General features: G+C 34.9%; 1 protein-coding gene across 1 annotated transcript in view; it reads right to left on the reverse strand.

The window, feature by feature from the left end:
• LOC135200191 (FERM, ARHGEF and pleckstrin domain-containing protein 1-like) overlaps positions 1–15,523 on the reverse strand; it is a 739,864-nt gene that overhangs the window by 194,430 nt on the left and 529,911 nt on the right. The window contains 1 exon segment of the mRNA XM_064228579.1: positions 4,715–4,818. Within this exon segment, the coding sequence (XP_064084649.1) occupies positions 4,715–4,818 (104 nt within the window).

Genomic DNA, 15,523 nt, shown 5'->3' on the forward strand with positions numbered 1-15,523 from the left:
AATGTGTTTTAATGGAATGTCTTACATCAGACAAGATATTAACATGATTCATAATTTTCTTGCATAAATAAATATGTACATTACACTGTACTCATTTTCCTTCTTTGTGTAAATTAAGTGTTTTGAAAGAATAATGAAAATCAACAGAAGCCTCTTACAGATCCCGACATTACACAAGAACAAAAATAACAATTACCCAATGCAGTACTTCTGAACTGCAATATCACAACAAGCAATATACATATAAGTTCTGTAATTAACATGACATTTGAATAAGCAAATGGTACTAAGTAATTTCTTCTCTTTGAGATACCAGTGTAACTGAGAACTTGGTTTGGTACCAATATTACCTTTCACATACATTAAACAAAATCAAATGTAACTGTGAACACAATAAAAACTGTGAAATACAAAAAACTGACTTACTAGAGCCATTAGTTTATTTAAATGCCAAACCAGCACAAATACTGTGTTGTAGTCATAAAGATAACAGAACTAGCAGTTACCTATGAAAGGAAGCCCAGCAAATCAGATGCTGTATAAGGTCCAATATCATTTCTCTCCAGCCAGTCTATGCTTTAATCTCAAATGGACATAAATCAGCATCATACTAGAGGAGAGGAACTACAACCTTGAAGTAAGGCATTGGCTTGTAAGTACTTTTAAAAACATGTTTACATCTTCTGAAACTGAACATATTTTCTACCCAAGCAAGAGGGTAAAAAAATATATCAAATAATTTTCAGATGGCTCTGTTATTTGGAAAGCATGGGCAATTACAGGCTGGTGAAGTGTACTTTAAGAATTGTTTGGCAGAAGGAAAGGATGATAAATTATGTCGTTTGGCAAAAGGAAAGGATGATAAATTATGTCAAAGAGGTATTTGTATAAACAGACTGAATTCTTGGGATACAAACTGACAGGATCACATTAGTACTTTTACATGATTATCTATAATATTACTTCAAGTTTCTTTTTTACCAAAATGACCAAATTCAGTACTCTATGCTACAGGAAACTAGTGAAAGAGTGAAAAATAATTTTTAGTGTTTAAAACCTTACTACTGATGTACTAAAACCTTCCTACTGATCTATTATAGTAGCCAAGACTACAAGATGGCACATACTGAGTTTTACAATAACCCATCTCCCATATTCCTCAAGTCTATCCAACAGATTATAAAATAGGCCACAGTCTGAACCAACAACAAATCATCTTATGATCTGTTTAGGGGTTTTACAGGAAAATCAAGATAGTATATGCAATTACGAAGTTTATTTTCTATTTGGATTTTTATGGGATTTATCTCCAGCTCATATAACCATTAAAATTTTCTCGTTCAAGGATCTGCTCATCAGCAGCAATCCCATTTTAAGGTACTACTGACCTTTGCTCTTGAATATGATACCATTTTTCTGTTGATTAACTGCTTAAGAGGTCATTTTTTATCATTTGTATATTTCTATCAATTTTCATGTATGTACCTATGGTCTGCTCAAACGAAATATATCTTAACCCCCTCCCACTTTTCTGCCAATAGTAACATATCAGGTAACATATTGTACGATTCTCCAGGCACCCAGTCAGTCAGTCTCAGTCAGGCAGTCATGAGTGAATGGTGAGAGATCAACTACGCGTCAACTCCGAAAGTTTTGGATCCTTTTGTTTTCAGAAAATTCTTTCAAGATATGCAAGATTAAAGACTAAACTAACTCATTTTGATTTATGATACTATAAAAAATTATGGCTAGGCTTATACTCAAGCCCATATAGGCCTAGCAAAAATTGTGTAGGCCTATAGTTGTCAATTTGCTATTTCATTGTAGCACAAGCTTATCAATCTCCTTTTCATTTTATTCCTGTCTTCTTCCTCTTCAAAAGATTTGTCTTTAATCTAATACTTAGGGCAATATTTTTAAAGTTTTCGCTTACATAAGACAACGTTGTTCGATTTCTGTCATTAGATCTCTCTCTCTCTCTGTGTGACCGCAATTAGTGCAATTACAATATCAACCATATGAGATCATACATGAGAGAGAGAGAGAGAGAGAGAGAGAGAGAGAGAGAGAGAGAGAGAGAGAGAGAGAGATAAATGAAATGATAATAGAATAATAATGTACGTAATAGTATCTTTGATATACAGTGTGTAACAAAAGTTTATTCGAATATATTGGGAAAAGAAAGAATGTCATTCTGAGCAGAAAATGGTCTATAAGTGTACATTTAAAGACTTTGTTGTCCATGAGATGAATTTTTTAAAATAACCGTTATCATTAAATGGGTAAGCAAGCTGGCGCATACGAGATGCCCGAGTGAGCAGTCATGGATATAGCGGAGGGTTGGTGAAGCACGTTAGGCAACTCTATTGCTACCCATATGAATTCTGATTTTCTCTTGTGGGTTATTAAAAAATGTAACATTACAGTCCTTCAACTAGTAAATCACCTGTGAACAGACTTCATGTAAATAACTTTAATGATTAGCTTTACATATAAAAAAAGTAATGTAACGTTGCCAATTTATGGTCATTGAATTCAAGCGCACACTGTCCTACAGCCTTGCCACGGAATTGTTGAATCAGGAGTCAGGATTAGGCCTACACCTATGCTGAATGGTAGATGGTGACAGAAATCATGATGACAAGGGACTGTAGGTAGGGAGGACGCTGTACTTTAAACAATATCAGCTTTTATACCTCTTTAATTAGTGTATGAATAGGCTCCCTTTGACAAGAAAGAATGAAGGAAGTTAATTTTTCATAATGTTCCCATTCTTTTTAATTTGACAAGAGATGAAAGCGCTTTCATAGGTGCGTGTTTTTCCGTTAACGGGCGTATGTTGAATATTATGATGGGGAGCGAGAGGTTTTTGATAATATGTTTTAAATCTTGATCAGTGTTTAATGAATAAGCCTATCTTTGATGGAGGGAGATTCCACTGCTGGCTTTTCTTTCCTATATTGGATTCAAGTGAATACCACTGACTGAGAGGGAGTAGGTTTCAATGATGCTTGCATTCTTCCCCTTTCTTCAGTATCTAAACAGTATCGGAGGTATTTTATTCACTTCGGCCTAATCACAGATTTCCATTTTTGTACAACAGTGGAGTTCACAACCATGTAATCTAGAAATGCAATTGTTGCAAAACCCATAAATAAACATCACATCTCCATATCCCACATTACTGGAACAGTAAGGTATTGTCTCCAGTTTCTTGCTCTCAAAATGAATCTGGAATTTGACACTTGTAACCTGGACACACTCACTTATCTTGGTGGAAAAGCAAGAGTGTTCAGAGTAACAAGTGAACTGGTCAGTTCCATCACCATCCCCCTTCATATCCCTGACCACTCACTCTGACATCCGTACACCACTTAATTGCCTGTTCTGGCTTTGTGTTTTTGCTTGGAACAGGGTATTCCTTTGTAGCATTTTCATTGCTTGAGGCTGTACCAAAGAGATTCGGGAGTGATGCGCCAATAGTCATCAACTGTGCCGGAGTTGTACCATCAGGGTTGCCCAAGGGTACTCAAATCATCAAGTTCACTAATCATAAAAATATTTGAAGAAAAAGAAGAAAAAAAAAACTATCTTGAAAAGATATATTTGGCAATTTGCGAAGTTAAATCGTCTGCCAATGGCACAAGTGAAAAATGACTCCCAAATGTCTGCATCCTTACCCTACCCTAAAAGGGGATGGAATAACATGATTAGTATGGCCCAAGTGTAAGCAGAACCCGCTTGCTAGGACTAAGAGTATTACGATAATACAATTATCCCATCCTAATCACATTATGGGCAAACTGGTCAGAATGCCGAGAGTTCTATTCCTAGAACCAGGGCCCCCTGGAATCCATGGTCCAGCTCCACAGAATAGTTCTGCCTGAAAAATAGATCCGAACATTGTCGGGTACATGATGGATCTACCACAGTTCTAACTATTTATCTTCAGATTTAGCCCTACATTAAATCATGATCTGTTTTCTTATTTACGTACTTGATTTGGAAAATTTTGACAAAAATGGAAAAGTCCACAAATACTAACCCAAAAATATATATTGTTATATGGGACTCTTGGGTTCGAGCCTAGGAAGAAATTCCTTAGGTTCAAGAGCCCACTCACCACGTCAATGTGGTTCCAAAATGAGGGGGATCCAACTCACTGTTTACACTATTGTACCTTCCAACATTAGTAAGATATTCAACACAATTTTCCTTTGTCCTTTCTTCAGTATTGAGGACCAACTAAAAATGAGGCTGGTAATTCAAGGGGCACACTGTTTACTAACCCAATATGTAAATGCAAATCCTTTAGTTATGCAGCCTTTCATAACAATCTTGTTAGAGATAATGTAACCAGAATATCTAACAATATTTCTATACTGTATTATATATAACAATGTGAAGATGGATAGAGACAGTAAACATAAAAAACAAAAATCTTACATTTTTTAATCACGTATGGCAAGTCCTTTTGCAATGAAAATGCAAATACTGTATTTTCATAATTACTAGTAGTTAATGCATACTGTAAATGAAAACACTTTCATTTTCTCTTCTAATTAATCAACCGATTAATGATTATTATTATGGGCTAAACTATTGGACAGTATTAAGCTACAAGCTATCTTAGACAAAAGCACAAAAGGATAAAAATATCTATAACCCACCTCCAGAGAAATGAATATATGAACAATATAAATTCAGTACGTACCACATTGATTGTCTCCAAGAGGCAGAAGAGGCTGTGCTGATATACTCATGCCAACATTGCTTACACTTGTATGTACAGATGGAGAGTGTCGAAATGATTGCGACCTGCAAAAAGTTAACATAAAAATGACTGAATATTTGTATCTTTCAATGGCTATAAAAGCCACCTTGGTATTCAAAAGACTGAAATTCAGTCTTACAAACAAGCAGTTCAACTTGAAAGCTTTTAAAAAATGTGTAGAAAACTTAAGTTACAGTAAATTTTTGATATTACTGATTTGAACACAAAGGTATATGAAAAAACTAAGAAAAACTTTAGGGTACGATATACGTCTTAGATGGAAGAGACAATAGTTTCACAGACTTGTGGTATTTGTGATAAAAGTATGACCAACCAATACCTAAAAGGACTCATTAACAAGCATACCTCTATTATACACACAGAATAGTAAACAAGACATGTAATTACCATTAACCAAAATCTCTACATCATTCACATTATCTTTTACAAATACCTTATCTTTAATTACATATCAGTAACATTAATAACAAAAACCTGATATTTCGATGAAAAGAAGTCACAAAACCAACACCCACCAAAGTTAATCATAAGGAGGGCATCATCCTCTCAGTATCTTTACCCAAATCTTCTAGGATAGGATAGGATAGGATAAAAGATTGGTTTAACCAGACCTCTGAGCATAGCAAAGGCTCTTCTCGGGCTGGTTCCTAGGAATTAACCTGAGGAAAAAAAAATAGACTTTATTCAAAAAACCAACTTTGCTTATGAAGATGATAACTTTGGTAAGTGAGAGATCTTTCCTTTCAGTGAGAATTCCTGACATTATTGGATCTCGAAAATAAATGCATCTCTGCTGAATTCAATTTGGGCATTCAACAAGAATAAGTGCTGGACAGTCATGGGAACTTGGCATCCATTACATTTCATTAGGTCAGAATGTGGGGTTGTCATTAGATGACCATGACTAAATCTAGTATGACCTATGCAGAGTCTTGCTAATATTTATTCTTTAGATTTTGCTTTTTGAGACAATGACACCCATGGATATACCTCAGATTTTATATTTTTCAGCTTGTTTGATATTAGTACTAAAGACCTGTTTGCCAATATTGATATATTAAGAGATTTGACAGACGCTAACCAGTCTGATACAGGAGCACATGAAATTGTTGGGGTAATAGTGCATGCTAGTTTAGTGGCAGAATCTGAATTTTCCTTCCCTCAATTCGTACCTGCCGGAATCCAATAGATTTTTATTGATAATCCAAATTGGAGAAGTTGATGGATTTTTATTTGGATTTCTTGGACAAGTTGATTTGAAGATTTTTACTTGTTTATAGCATCAATAGCACTGCATGAGTCACTGAAAATTGTTGAAGAGAGGTTGCTCGCTTTTCAGATATTACTAGATATCAAGTACTGCTCGTATGGCCGAGAGTTCTACAGTAAACACAGAAAGGCCTACTTTGATTAATTTATAATTCGAGAAAGCTGAAGCTCCTAATCAAGTATTGATTTTGACCCATCTGTATATATCATGAACTGGTTTCCCTTTCTTTGAATGTGCTCTAGAACATGTTGGCGATACATCTCTGTATTAGTCATATTTCGTTTAGGAAGATGAGACAAAGCGGTGCATATTTTTATTCATTGCAGAGTCCAAGGTGATGGGTGTTCTATTGTTGGAGGGAAAATTGGTATTATATTATAAGAATTCATTAAGTATTCGGCTCTTTTTGGGAAGGCGCTAGCACCATGACATTCAATCCTAGGATTACAATTCAGGAAGCAGGCAGCCACAGGAGATGATCCTCCTTGAAGGGAAAGGCACCTACATAGTGTTATTACTATCATTATTATAAAGGATGAGTTTATCCAGACCTCTGAGCCTAATAACAGCTCTTCTTGGGCTGGTTTTCAGGAATTAAGAATGCCCTGTAATGTTGAGTTTCGAAAATACAAGTTTCTTTGATGGTTTGAAATTGGACAATCAACTAATTAAGTGTTATAGTATTTCCAAAATAACCAGAGCTCTCTGGCGGGGCTGTTTGGGTCCTCCCACGTGTTTAATCTCTGCATATCTGCCAAATTTATAACAACAACAGAGATGTTACCATTTCTCCCATTGCAGATATCAAATATCATCTTTTCCGTTACGCAGAATTCTAAATCAATTACATAGGGTCACGACTGATAAAGTTTTTTTATGTAATAAAAAGAAACGGAGTCAGATTTTCTATCAACATGGCATCTCATTTTAGTGCTGTTACCACTATTTCAAACAGTTCCACATGCATTTAAATCCATGGATAAGCCGCTTAGATTCTCTCCAGGGGGCACTTTTGGTGGTCACTGTACATGGCTGGAGGCAGTTCTCCTTTCTACAAATGTCTTGATTTCTTAATATCGTAGGTATAGACTAAATTGGTGAGCAAGGAAATATGAAATAAAGCATAACAAAGTAAGTCTCTCTCTCTCTCTCTCTCTCTCTCTCTCTCTCTCTCTCTCTCTCTCTCTCTCTCTCTCTCTCTCTCTGACAAAATAATAAATAGGAAACAATGACACCAACTTACAAGTCATTCCTGGTCATCTTACAGCCATGGATAGACATCAGCTTCACAGCCGAGAAAAGGCAATTGTATACAAAATAAATAGGTATTTTCTAGAGGAAAAGGCAAATGGAGAGCCAATGTTATCCCAGAAAAAAGCTCTCGCTCGGACAGCTGTAAGATTTAGAAGAGAGAGAGAGAGAGATAGAGAGCAGGGCCGAATAGGAAGGAGATTAAAGCACCTGGGAAGGAAAAGCCCTTATAATCTTATAACTATAGCCTCGGGGTTTGTCTCAAAGACTTTCAAAGGTCTGTCACACACAGGTCAGTTGTTGCTTTTGCAAAATTGGCAACAGGGCAGATCTTTTAACACCTCACCAGAGAGCTCTCGTCGCGGTGGTAAGACTATAAACAGTCATTGGTGTCTGGCATGTATACTATACATTTCATTGGGTCTGGATGTGAATTTGACATCAAATGACCAAGTGAAAATCTAATATGGCCTATACATAGTCATGTTAGTACAACTTCTTTAGCTCTTTCTTTTTGAGATGATGACATCCATGAATGAACTTCCCCTTTTACATTTCTCTGTTTGTTTGTAGTTGGCAATGATGTCCAATCTGTTTGCCAGTCTTGATGCAATAAAGGCTTAATAGAGGTTATCCAGTCTGATACTGGGACATATGCCATTGTTGATGGAATAGTGCAAGCTAATTTGGCAGCTGTATCTGTTTTTTTGTTTCCTTCAATTCCCACATGTGCTGGAATCCAACATATTTTTATTAACAGTCCTGATTGAATAAGTTGATGTATTTTTATTTGGATTTGTTGTACAAGGTGATTTGGAGACTTGTACTTGTTTATAGCATCAACAGCAGTTCATGAGTCACTGAAAATTATAGTGGATATTGCTTTCTTCTCAAATATTATGTCTAGTGGTATTCGTATGGATGCTACTCCAGTGTACTTTTTGATCCATCTAGTATATAGATCATAAATTGGTCTCCTTTTCTTCTGATGTGTTTTAACGCATGTTGGTAGTACATCTCTGCGCTTGTCATATTTCTTTTTAGAAGATTTGATAGAGCAGAACATATTTTCACTCTTTTCAAAGTCCAGGGAGGTGGGAGTTCTACTGTTGGGTGGAAAATTGGTGTAATATTATGTGAATTCATTAAATATTTGGTTCTTTGTAGGAAAGAGCTAGCACTATGGTTTTGTAATCTTTGATTAGTCATGAATTAACCATTTTTTCTAGTATTTTACATAGACAGCTTGTCAAAGGCACAGGTCTATAATTGGATGGATTACTTGAATCTTTCCCAGGTTTGTTTAATGGGATAATGATAGCACGTTTCCATTTATCTGGAAAAATGCATTTCATCCAGATGGTAGATATGATTTGGCAATGGGGGCTAGTCTTTGTATCATTTCAATGACATTTTAATATGGCCAGGGGCCGATGGATGACATGAATCTAGAGCATTGTTTAATTCATCCATATTAAATTCATAATTATGTTCTAGATCTTCAATAGTTTCAAAATTGAGTTTAGAATTTTTCCCTCTTTTGTTCTTGTATTTTGAAAAGGTCCATTTAGATTAGAGTAGGCACTTATGTTTTCAAAGTGTTTCCCTATTATATTTGAGATTTTATATAGGCCATGATAAACTAGTTTCCCATTTTGGTTTATAGCATTTCTTGGGTGTCTTATATATTTTCCATTAACTTTCCTTATTTTTTGCCATATATCTTTCATGGATGTAATTGCTGACAAGCTTGACACATAATTTTTCCATGATGATATTTTCTCAGATATTACAAGTTTTAAGAATTTGGCATTATATTTATTATATAAATGTTCATATAATTGATTGTTATGTTGATTACTACTATCTAGTTTAGAATGTTTGTATGGTTGGGCAATTTGTTAAGGGCTTTGATCCGTGTCTTAAGTCTACTAAGATTTTGACTTAACATGAGTTTGGTTTTACTTAAAAGTTGATAAGGTTGAAATCCACCATGGCACAGGGGATTTATTCGAGTGTGGCCTTGATTTAAGCATGCTTTTATCAGCAGCATTTATTATGATATTTTGTAAAGAATTCACATGTTGTATTGTGGTTTTGGTTATGTGGAAATGGTGCTATATTTCTGGTATGTAGATTGTAAATGTCCCAATCTGCTTTTTGGATATTATATTTCACAGGTGGCAATATTATGGTATTATTTAGATAATTAAGGACTATGGGGAAGTGGTCACTGGTATTTGAGTCATCCAGGACATTCCACTCAAGTCTTTCAACTAAGTTGACTGAACAGAGCGAGATATCTACTGAAGAAAAGGTTAAGTGGGTATTGGAGAAGTAAGTTGGCACATCACTTTCATTTAGGCAGCATAGGTCATGCTCCAATACGTATTTCTCTATGTTTGTTCCTGGTGCTTCAGCAAGGTGATTGTTATCCCAAAAGGGACTATGAGCATTAAAATCTTCTACTATAAGTATGGGTTCAAGAAGATTATCAATTAATGCTGGTAGATCACTGAAATTAAAATTAAAATTTGGTTGGTTGTATAAGTTACAAATTGCGATTATATTTTTATCCGGCATATATAATTTGATAACTGTTATCTGATATGATTGTGATGGTATGTTTACAAGTTCATAGGTGATACTATTATGAACATATATTGTTGTGCCTAGTTTTCCACCATCAGTTGGTGAATAACCAGCAATTTTGTACTGTCGAATGTTTGTGGGGTTAGATCTTATGTATTGTAGGCATATACATTTTGGGTTGTGGTCTTGTAGGATTCTTTGTAACTCACCCAGACGTAGTCGGGTTAAGAGGCCATTTATGTTCCATTGAATAATTTTATATTCCATTATTGGGAGGAATTGGTGTTAAATTCAGTAAATTGATTGTCGATTTTACCTTGCCTCAAAGTTTATATGTGTTTGAATTGATCTGTGATATTTTTTCATTGTTGTATTTGTATGTTAGTTATTAGATTCAGCAGTTATTTGTTTTTCATAATTAAATATTAATAAGTCTATTTTTAATTTTATAATTTCCTTTTTGTATTTTAAGGATTCAGAACATTATTCGTTCTCATGTTGGTGTGTTAAAGGGTATTTCCTTAATTTAATAAAATTGTCTAATACAATTTTGTACTGTGTCCTCTGTCTTGGTGGTTATTTGGTTATATTTACCTACAAAGCACTCATTACACCTACAAGACAAAGCATGTTTGGTGATGTAAATTATTGGTTCAGAAGTATTTGATATAGCTTTAGAATTTCTGGTTTTGTAATTCTATTGGTCCTTTTCTGTAGTGATAAGGACTGTTGATTTGAGGGGTTATTTGTTTTGTTGTTGTTAATGGAATATTTGGGTCTTGTGGATGGTTGGGGAGTGATAATTATATTTTGATTTGGTTTAATGGTATGATTTTCATTATATTTGATGGGAATTGTAAAGGGATTAATTGATTCTTTACTGTCCAGATGTTGGCTGTTTGATTGGGATTGAGGGTAACTGTGTATTTCCACTTGTGATGAGTTTAGTATAATATCTTTTTTAACATGTTCTCCTGGTGTAGTTGGAGTTTCTTTGGATTGATTGTAATTTTCAATATTCACTTTTTTCCCTTAGGTGGGGTTCATTCCAGTATTCTTTTCTTTTTGTCAGTTCGATTATTACTATTATTTAACTCCTCTTCCATTGGAAGTTCTTTTCCATGGATATCTGAATCTTCCATGTTAAGTGGTATTGGTGGGTATAATATCCCTTTTATTTTGGGTTTCAGTATTATTGGCATAAAATTTAGTTTCTATGTTTATATTATCTTGTTTGTTATTGTGCTGATTGATGTCTTGATTTTTAGTTACAATTGAAAAGATGGGGCTTTTGGATGGATTATTGACTCCTTTTACTTTTAGCTCGAGTCTGGGTTCCATGATTGACATTCCTGTCCTATTTATTAACAATTTAAGTTCTGTGTTGTATTGGTGAAATGAGCATTCTTTAGATTTCGCGTGATGGGCTAGTCCACAATTAATACATTTTGGGTGGTTACAGTTCCAATTAGTGGTATGGTTATCTGATGCACAGACTGCACACATTGCCTTATTACGACATTTTTTGTATGTGTCCATACCTTGAGCACTGTGTACATTGTAGTGGTTTTGGAATGAAAGGACGAACTTCTCTATTTTGCCCGAGAATTTTGATTTTACATGGGTCTTGGCCTGTAAATTTTATTTCGGCAATGGTGATATTTTTTTTCTTGTCTTTCCTACTCTGAATTGAGTGTATTTTTAGATTGTGAATATTGTTATATCACAATTTTAAGGCGTCTAGTAGTAGTTGTTTTGAAGAATTTTAAGGAGTCTAGTAGTAGTTGTTTTGAAGAAAGTGCTTTTTCATTGTTTTGTGGCTTGTAATTGTTACCTTTATATTATTTATTTCCATTATACTTAAAAAGGCAGTGGACTGCTTTTTGTTGGTTACTTGGATTAGCCATTCATTATCTTTGATATGTCTACATTCCATGTCCTGTGTTGGATATATGTTGAGTAATTTGTTTTCTAGTACTGCTGCTGAGATTTTGTTGTCAGTTTTGAGGAGTAGAAATCTTGACCAGTTCTCTGGTCCAAAGAGGTCATCAAAATGTACCAATGTGGGATTAAGTCGGTAATATTTGTTTCTTTTTGGTCCTTGTTTTATGTACATTGCTCGTCTATTAAGATTGCTATATTTTTCTGTATTGATGGGAGGATTACTTTTCTCTAATTCAGAATTATTGTTCATAATGTATGGTTCCATTGTTATGATACTGGAGTTTACCAATTGATTTTTGTTTGTTTCTTTTTGACTTTCTATGCACTCTAATTGGTGTTCTGGCTTTATTTTACTTGGAACAGGGTGTTCCTTTGTAGCATTTTCATTGCTTGAGGCTGTACCAAGGAGATTTGGGAGTGACGTGCCAATAGTCATCAACTGTGCCAGAGTTTTACCATCATGGGGGGCAGGGGTACTCAAATCATCAAGTTCACTAATCATAAAAATGTTTGAGAAAATAAACTATCTTGAAAAGATATTGACCACTCGCGAAGTTAAATCTTCCGCCAATGGCACAAGTGAGAAATGACTGTCCACATCCCTACCCTACCCCAAAAGGGATGGCATAAAATGATTAGTATGGCCCAAGTGTAAGCAAAACCCACTTGCTAGGACTTGCTAGGACTGAAAACTCATATTTAGCTTCAGATAGTGTTATATGGGACTCTTGGGTTCAAACCTAGGAAGAAATTTCTGAGGTTTAAGAGCCCCCTCACCATGTCAAGGTGGTCCCAAACTGAGGGGGATGTAGTGTTACTAAATTGCGGTGATGCCTCAAAGGTAGTATGCCTGCCTCTACTAAAAGGGAATTTATTGGGGATGATATAAATGCACCATTATATAAACATATTCCTATGTTGTTTCAGATGCTGAAGAATATATAGGACAACAGTAGTCTATTATAGATAGAACTGATCTCCTATATAGCATTAGCATGATGTCACATTCTACTCCCCATGTAGATTGGGATAGTTTCTTTAATAGAGCAAGGGCTTCTATGTCATTGGCTTTAATATACTCGGTGTGCTTTCCAGCTTAAATGTTGATCAAACATTATTCTTAAGTATTAAAATTTTCACACAACTCAATTTCTGGGTTATACAGGTAGAATTTGATTTCTTGGTCTTTTAGCCACCTTTTGTCTTTATAGAAAATAATGGTTTTTGTTTCATTGGTTGAAAAATGAAATCCAACTGAATTTGCCCAATTACTTACATTTGTGATAGCAGTACATACTGAGGACTCTGGGCATGTCTCAGGGTGCTACTTGTGTAGCATATGGCAAAGTCATAAACGTATAAGCTATTTGTAACTCCATTTGGTAATTGTGTGATGATGTCATTAATTGCCAAGGCAAACAAATTAAAGTTCAGGACACTGCCTAGAAGAATTCCCTTTTCCAAATTAAAGTGTTCTGAATAGGAATTTTCTACTCGTGTTTGGAAAGTCCTATCTGTAAAAATTTTTTTAATGAAAAATTGGCAGGTGACCTCACAACCCTACTGAGTGAAGTTTTTGCATGATGTTAAATCTCCACATTGTGTCATATGCTTTCTCTATGTCATAAAAACACAGTTAGTGTCAATTTTCTCTGATCAAAGCCCTTCCTGATATGGTTCTCTTAATTAGGTTAGGGGATCAAGGGTTGATCAACCAGCTATTGAACCTGATTGTGTTGGAGTTAGTATATATTCCTGGATGATAACATAGGTTGGTCATGCATTCAACACTTTATCTAAAATTTTACATAAACAGTTTGTGAGAGATATTGGTCGGTAATTAGATGGATTACTTGCATCTTTTCCTAGTTTATCTATAGGAATAATAATAGCATGTTTCCACTTATCAGGGAAAACTCGCTTCAGCCAAATGCTGTTATAAAATTTCAGTAAATATGATTTGGCTATAGGGGCCAGTTTTTGTATCATCTCAAATGAAATCCTGTCATGACCTGGGGTCGAAGGATGACACAAGTTGACAGCATTGTTTAGTTCATCCATACTAAAGGTATGATTGTACTCTACATCTTCAATAGTTTCAAAATTGAGTATGACATTTTCTTTCTGTTTTCTTATGCATCTGGACTAGAGTAAGCACTATTTGATATTTCATAAGGGTCATGACGTTTCCCCATCTTGGTGTATTACACTTCTAGGAGGTCTTACATATTCACCATTAATTTCCTTTATCTTTTGCCAAATATCTTTCACAGATGTATTCGAAGATAACCTTGACACATAATCCCTCCATGATAAAATTTTTACCGCTATTACAGCTTTGCAAAATTTGGCAGTGTATTTATTACACAATGGTTGAAATTAATTGTTATATCTATTGTCACCATCTTGTTTGGAATATTTACACTGTAAGGGATCTTGCTGAGGGATTTCAGGCAGGTTTTAAGTCTGCTAAGATTAGGACTTACGTAATATGTGTTTGATTTTAATTAAGGTCGTTTAGGTTGAAGACCACTATGGAACAGAGGATTTCTTGGGGTGTGGCTTAGTTTTAGGAATGCTTTTGTCAGCAACATTTATTACGAAGTTTGCAAAAAATTCATGTGGTATTGTGATCTTGAGTATGCGGAAATGATGGTATATTAAGAGTTTATAAATTAGAATCATCTCAATCAGTATTTTGAATGCTGAATCTTACGGGTGGTGATATCGCGACACTACTTATATAATTTAAGACAATAGGGAAATGGTCACAGGTGTAAAAATCATCCAGAATATTCCACTCGAATCTCTTGGCCATGTCAACTGAGCATAATGAGATGTCAACTGTGGAAAAAGTTAGGTGAGTATTAGAGAAGTATGTTGGAACATCACTTTTATTTAGACAACAAAAGTCATGCTCCACAACAAACCTCTCTGTGTTGGACCCTGTTATGTCTGTAGAATGGTTGGTATCCCAAAGGGGACTATGAGCATTAAAGATCTCCTACTATAAGTAGGGGTTCAGTTAAACATTTAATTAATTCAGACAGATCACTGGTTTGAATGGAAATTTGGTTGACTGTACAAACTACAAATAATGATCATACTTTTATCAGGCATACATAATTTGAAGGCTGTTATTTGATAGAATAGAGTAGGTACATTTAAAAGTTCATATGTTATGCTGTTGTGAAGATATATAGCAGTGCCAAGTTTTCCACCATCTGTTGGCAAATAACAAGCAAACTTGTAGTGCTGGATTTGTGCAGGATTAGGCCCTACATGTTGTAGGCATATGCACATGGGGTTGTAGTCCTGTAGGACTCTTTGTACTTTGACTAAATGCAAACATGTCAAAAGACCGTTTACGTTCCACTGGATGATTTTATGATCTTTTATTGGGTGGTATAGGTTTTAAATTCTGCAGGTTAACTCCAGATTTTATTTTATTTTTTGGTTTAAACATATTTGAGGTGCTTTTTGGTTTTTTAATTGTAGTATTTATTTGTTGAGAATTAAACTCAACAGTTGACTGTTTTTCATAAGCGATTATTAATCCAAATCTTCTAAATACATTCATCAAATCAAAATATAACCTGATGCAAAAAAAGATTGCATTCTGCAATTTCAATAGTAAAGTTAATGTGCTTCATAGCAAGAGATGTCTAAGA

The sequence above is a fragment of the Macrobrachium nipponense genome, chromosome 26 (assembly GCF_015104395.2).
Source record: "Macrobrachium nipponense isolate FS-2020 chromosome 26, ASM1510439v2, whole genome shotgun sequence".
Taxonomy (NCBI): Eukaryota; Metazoa; Arthropoda; class Malacostraca; order Decapoda; family Palaemonidae; genus Macrobrachium; species Macrobrachium nipponense.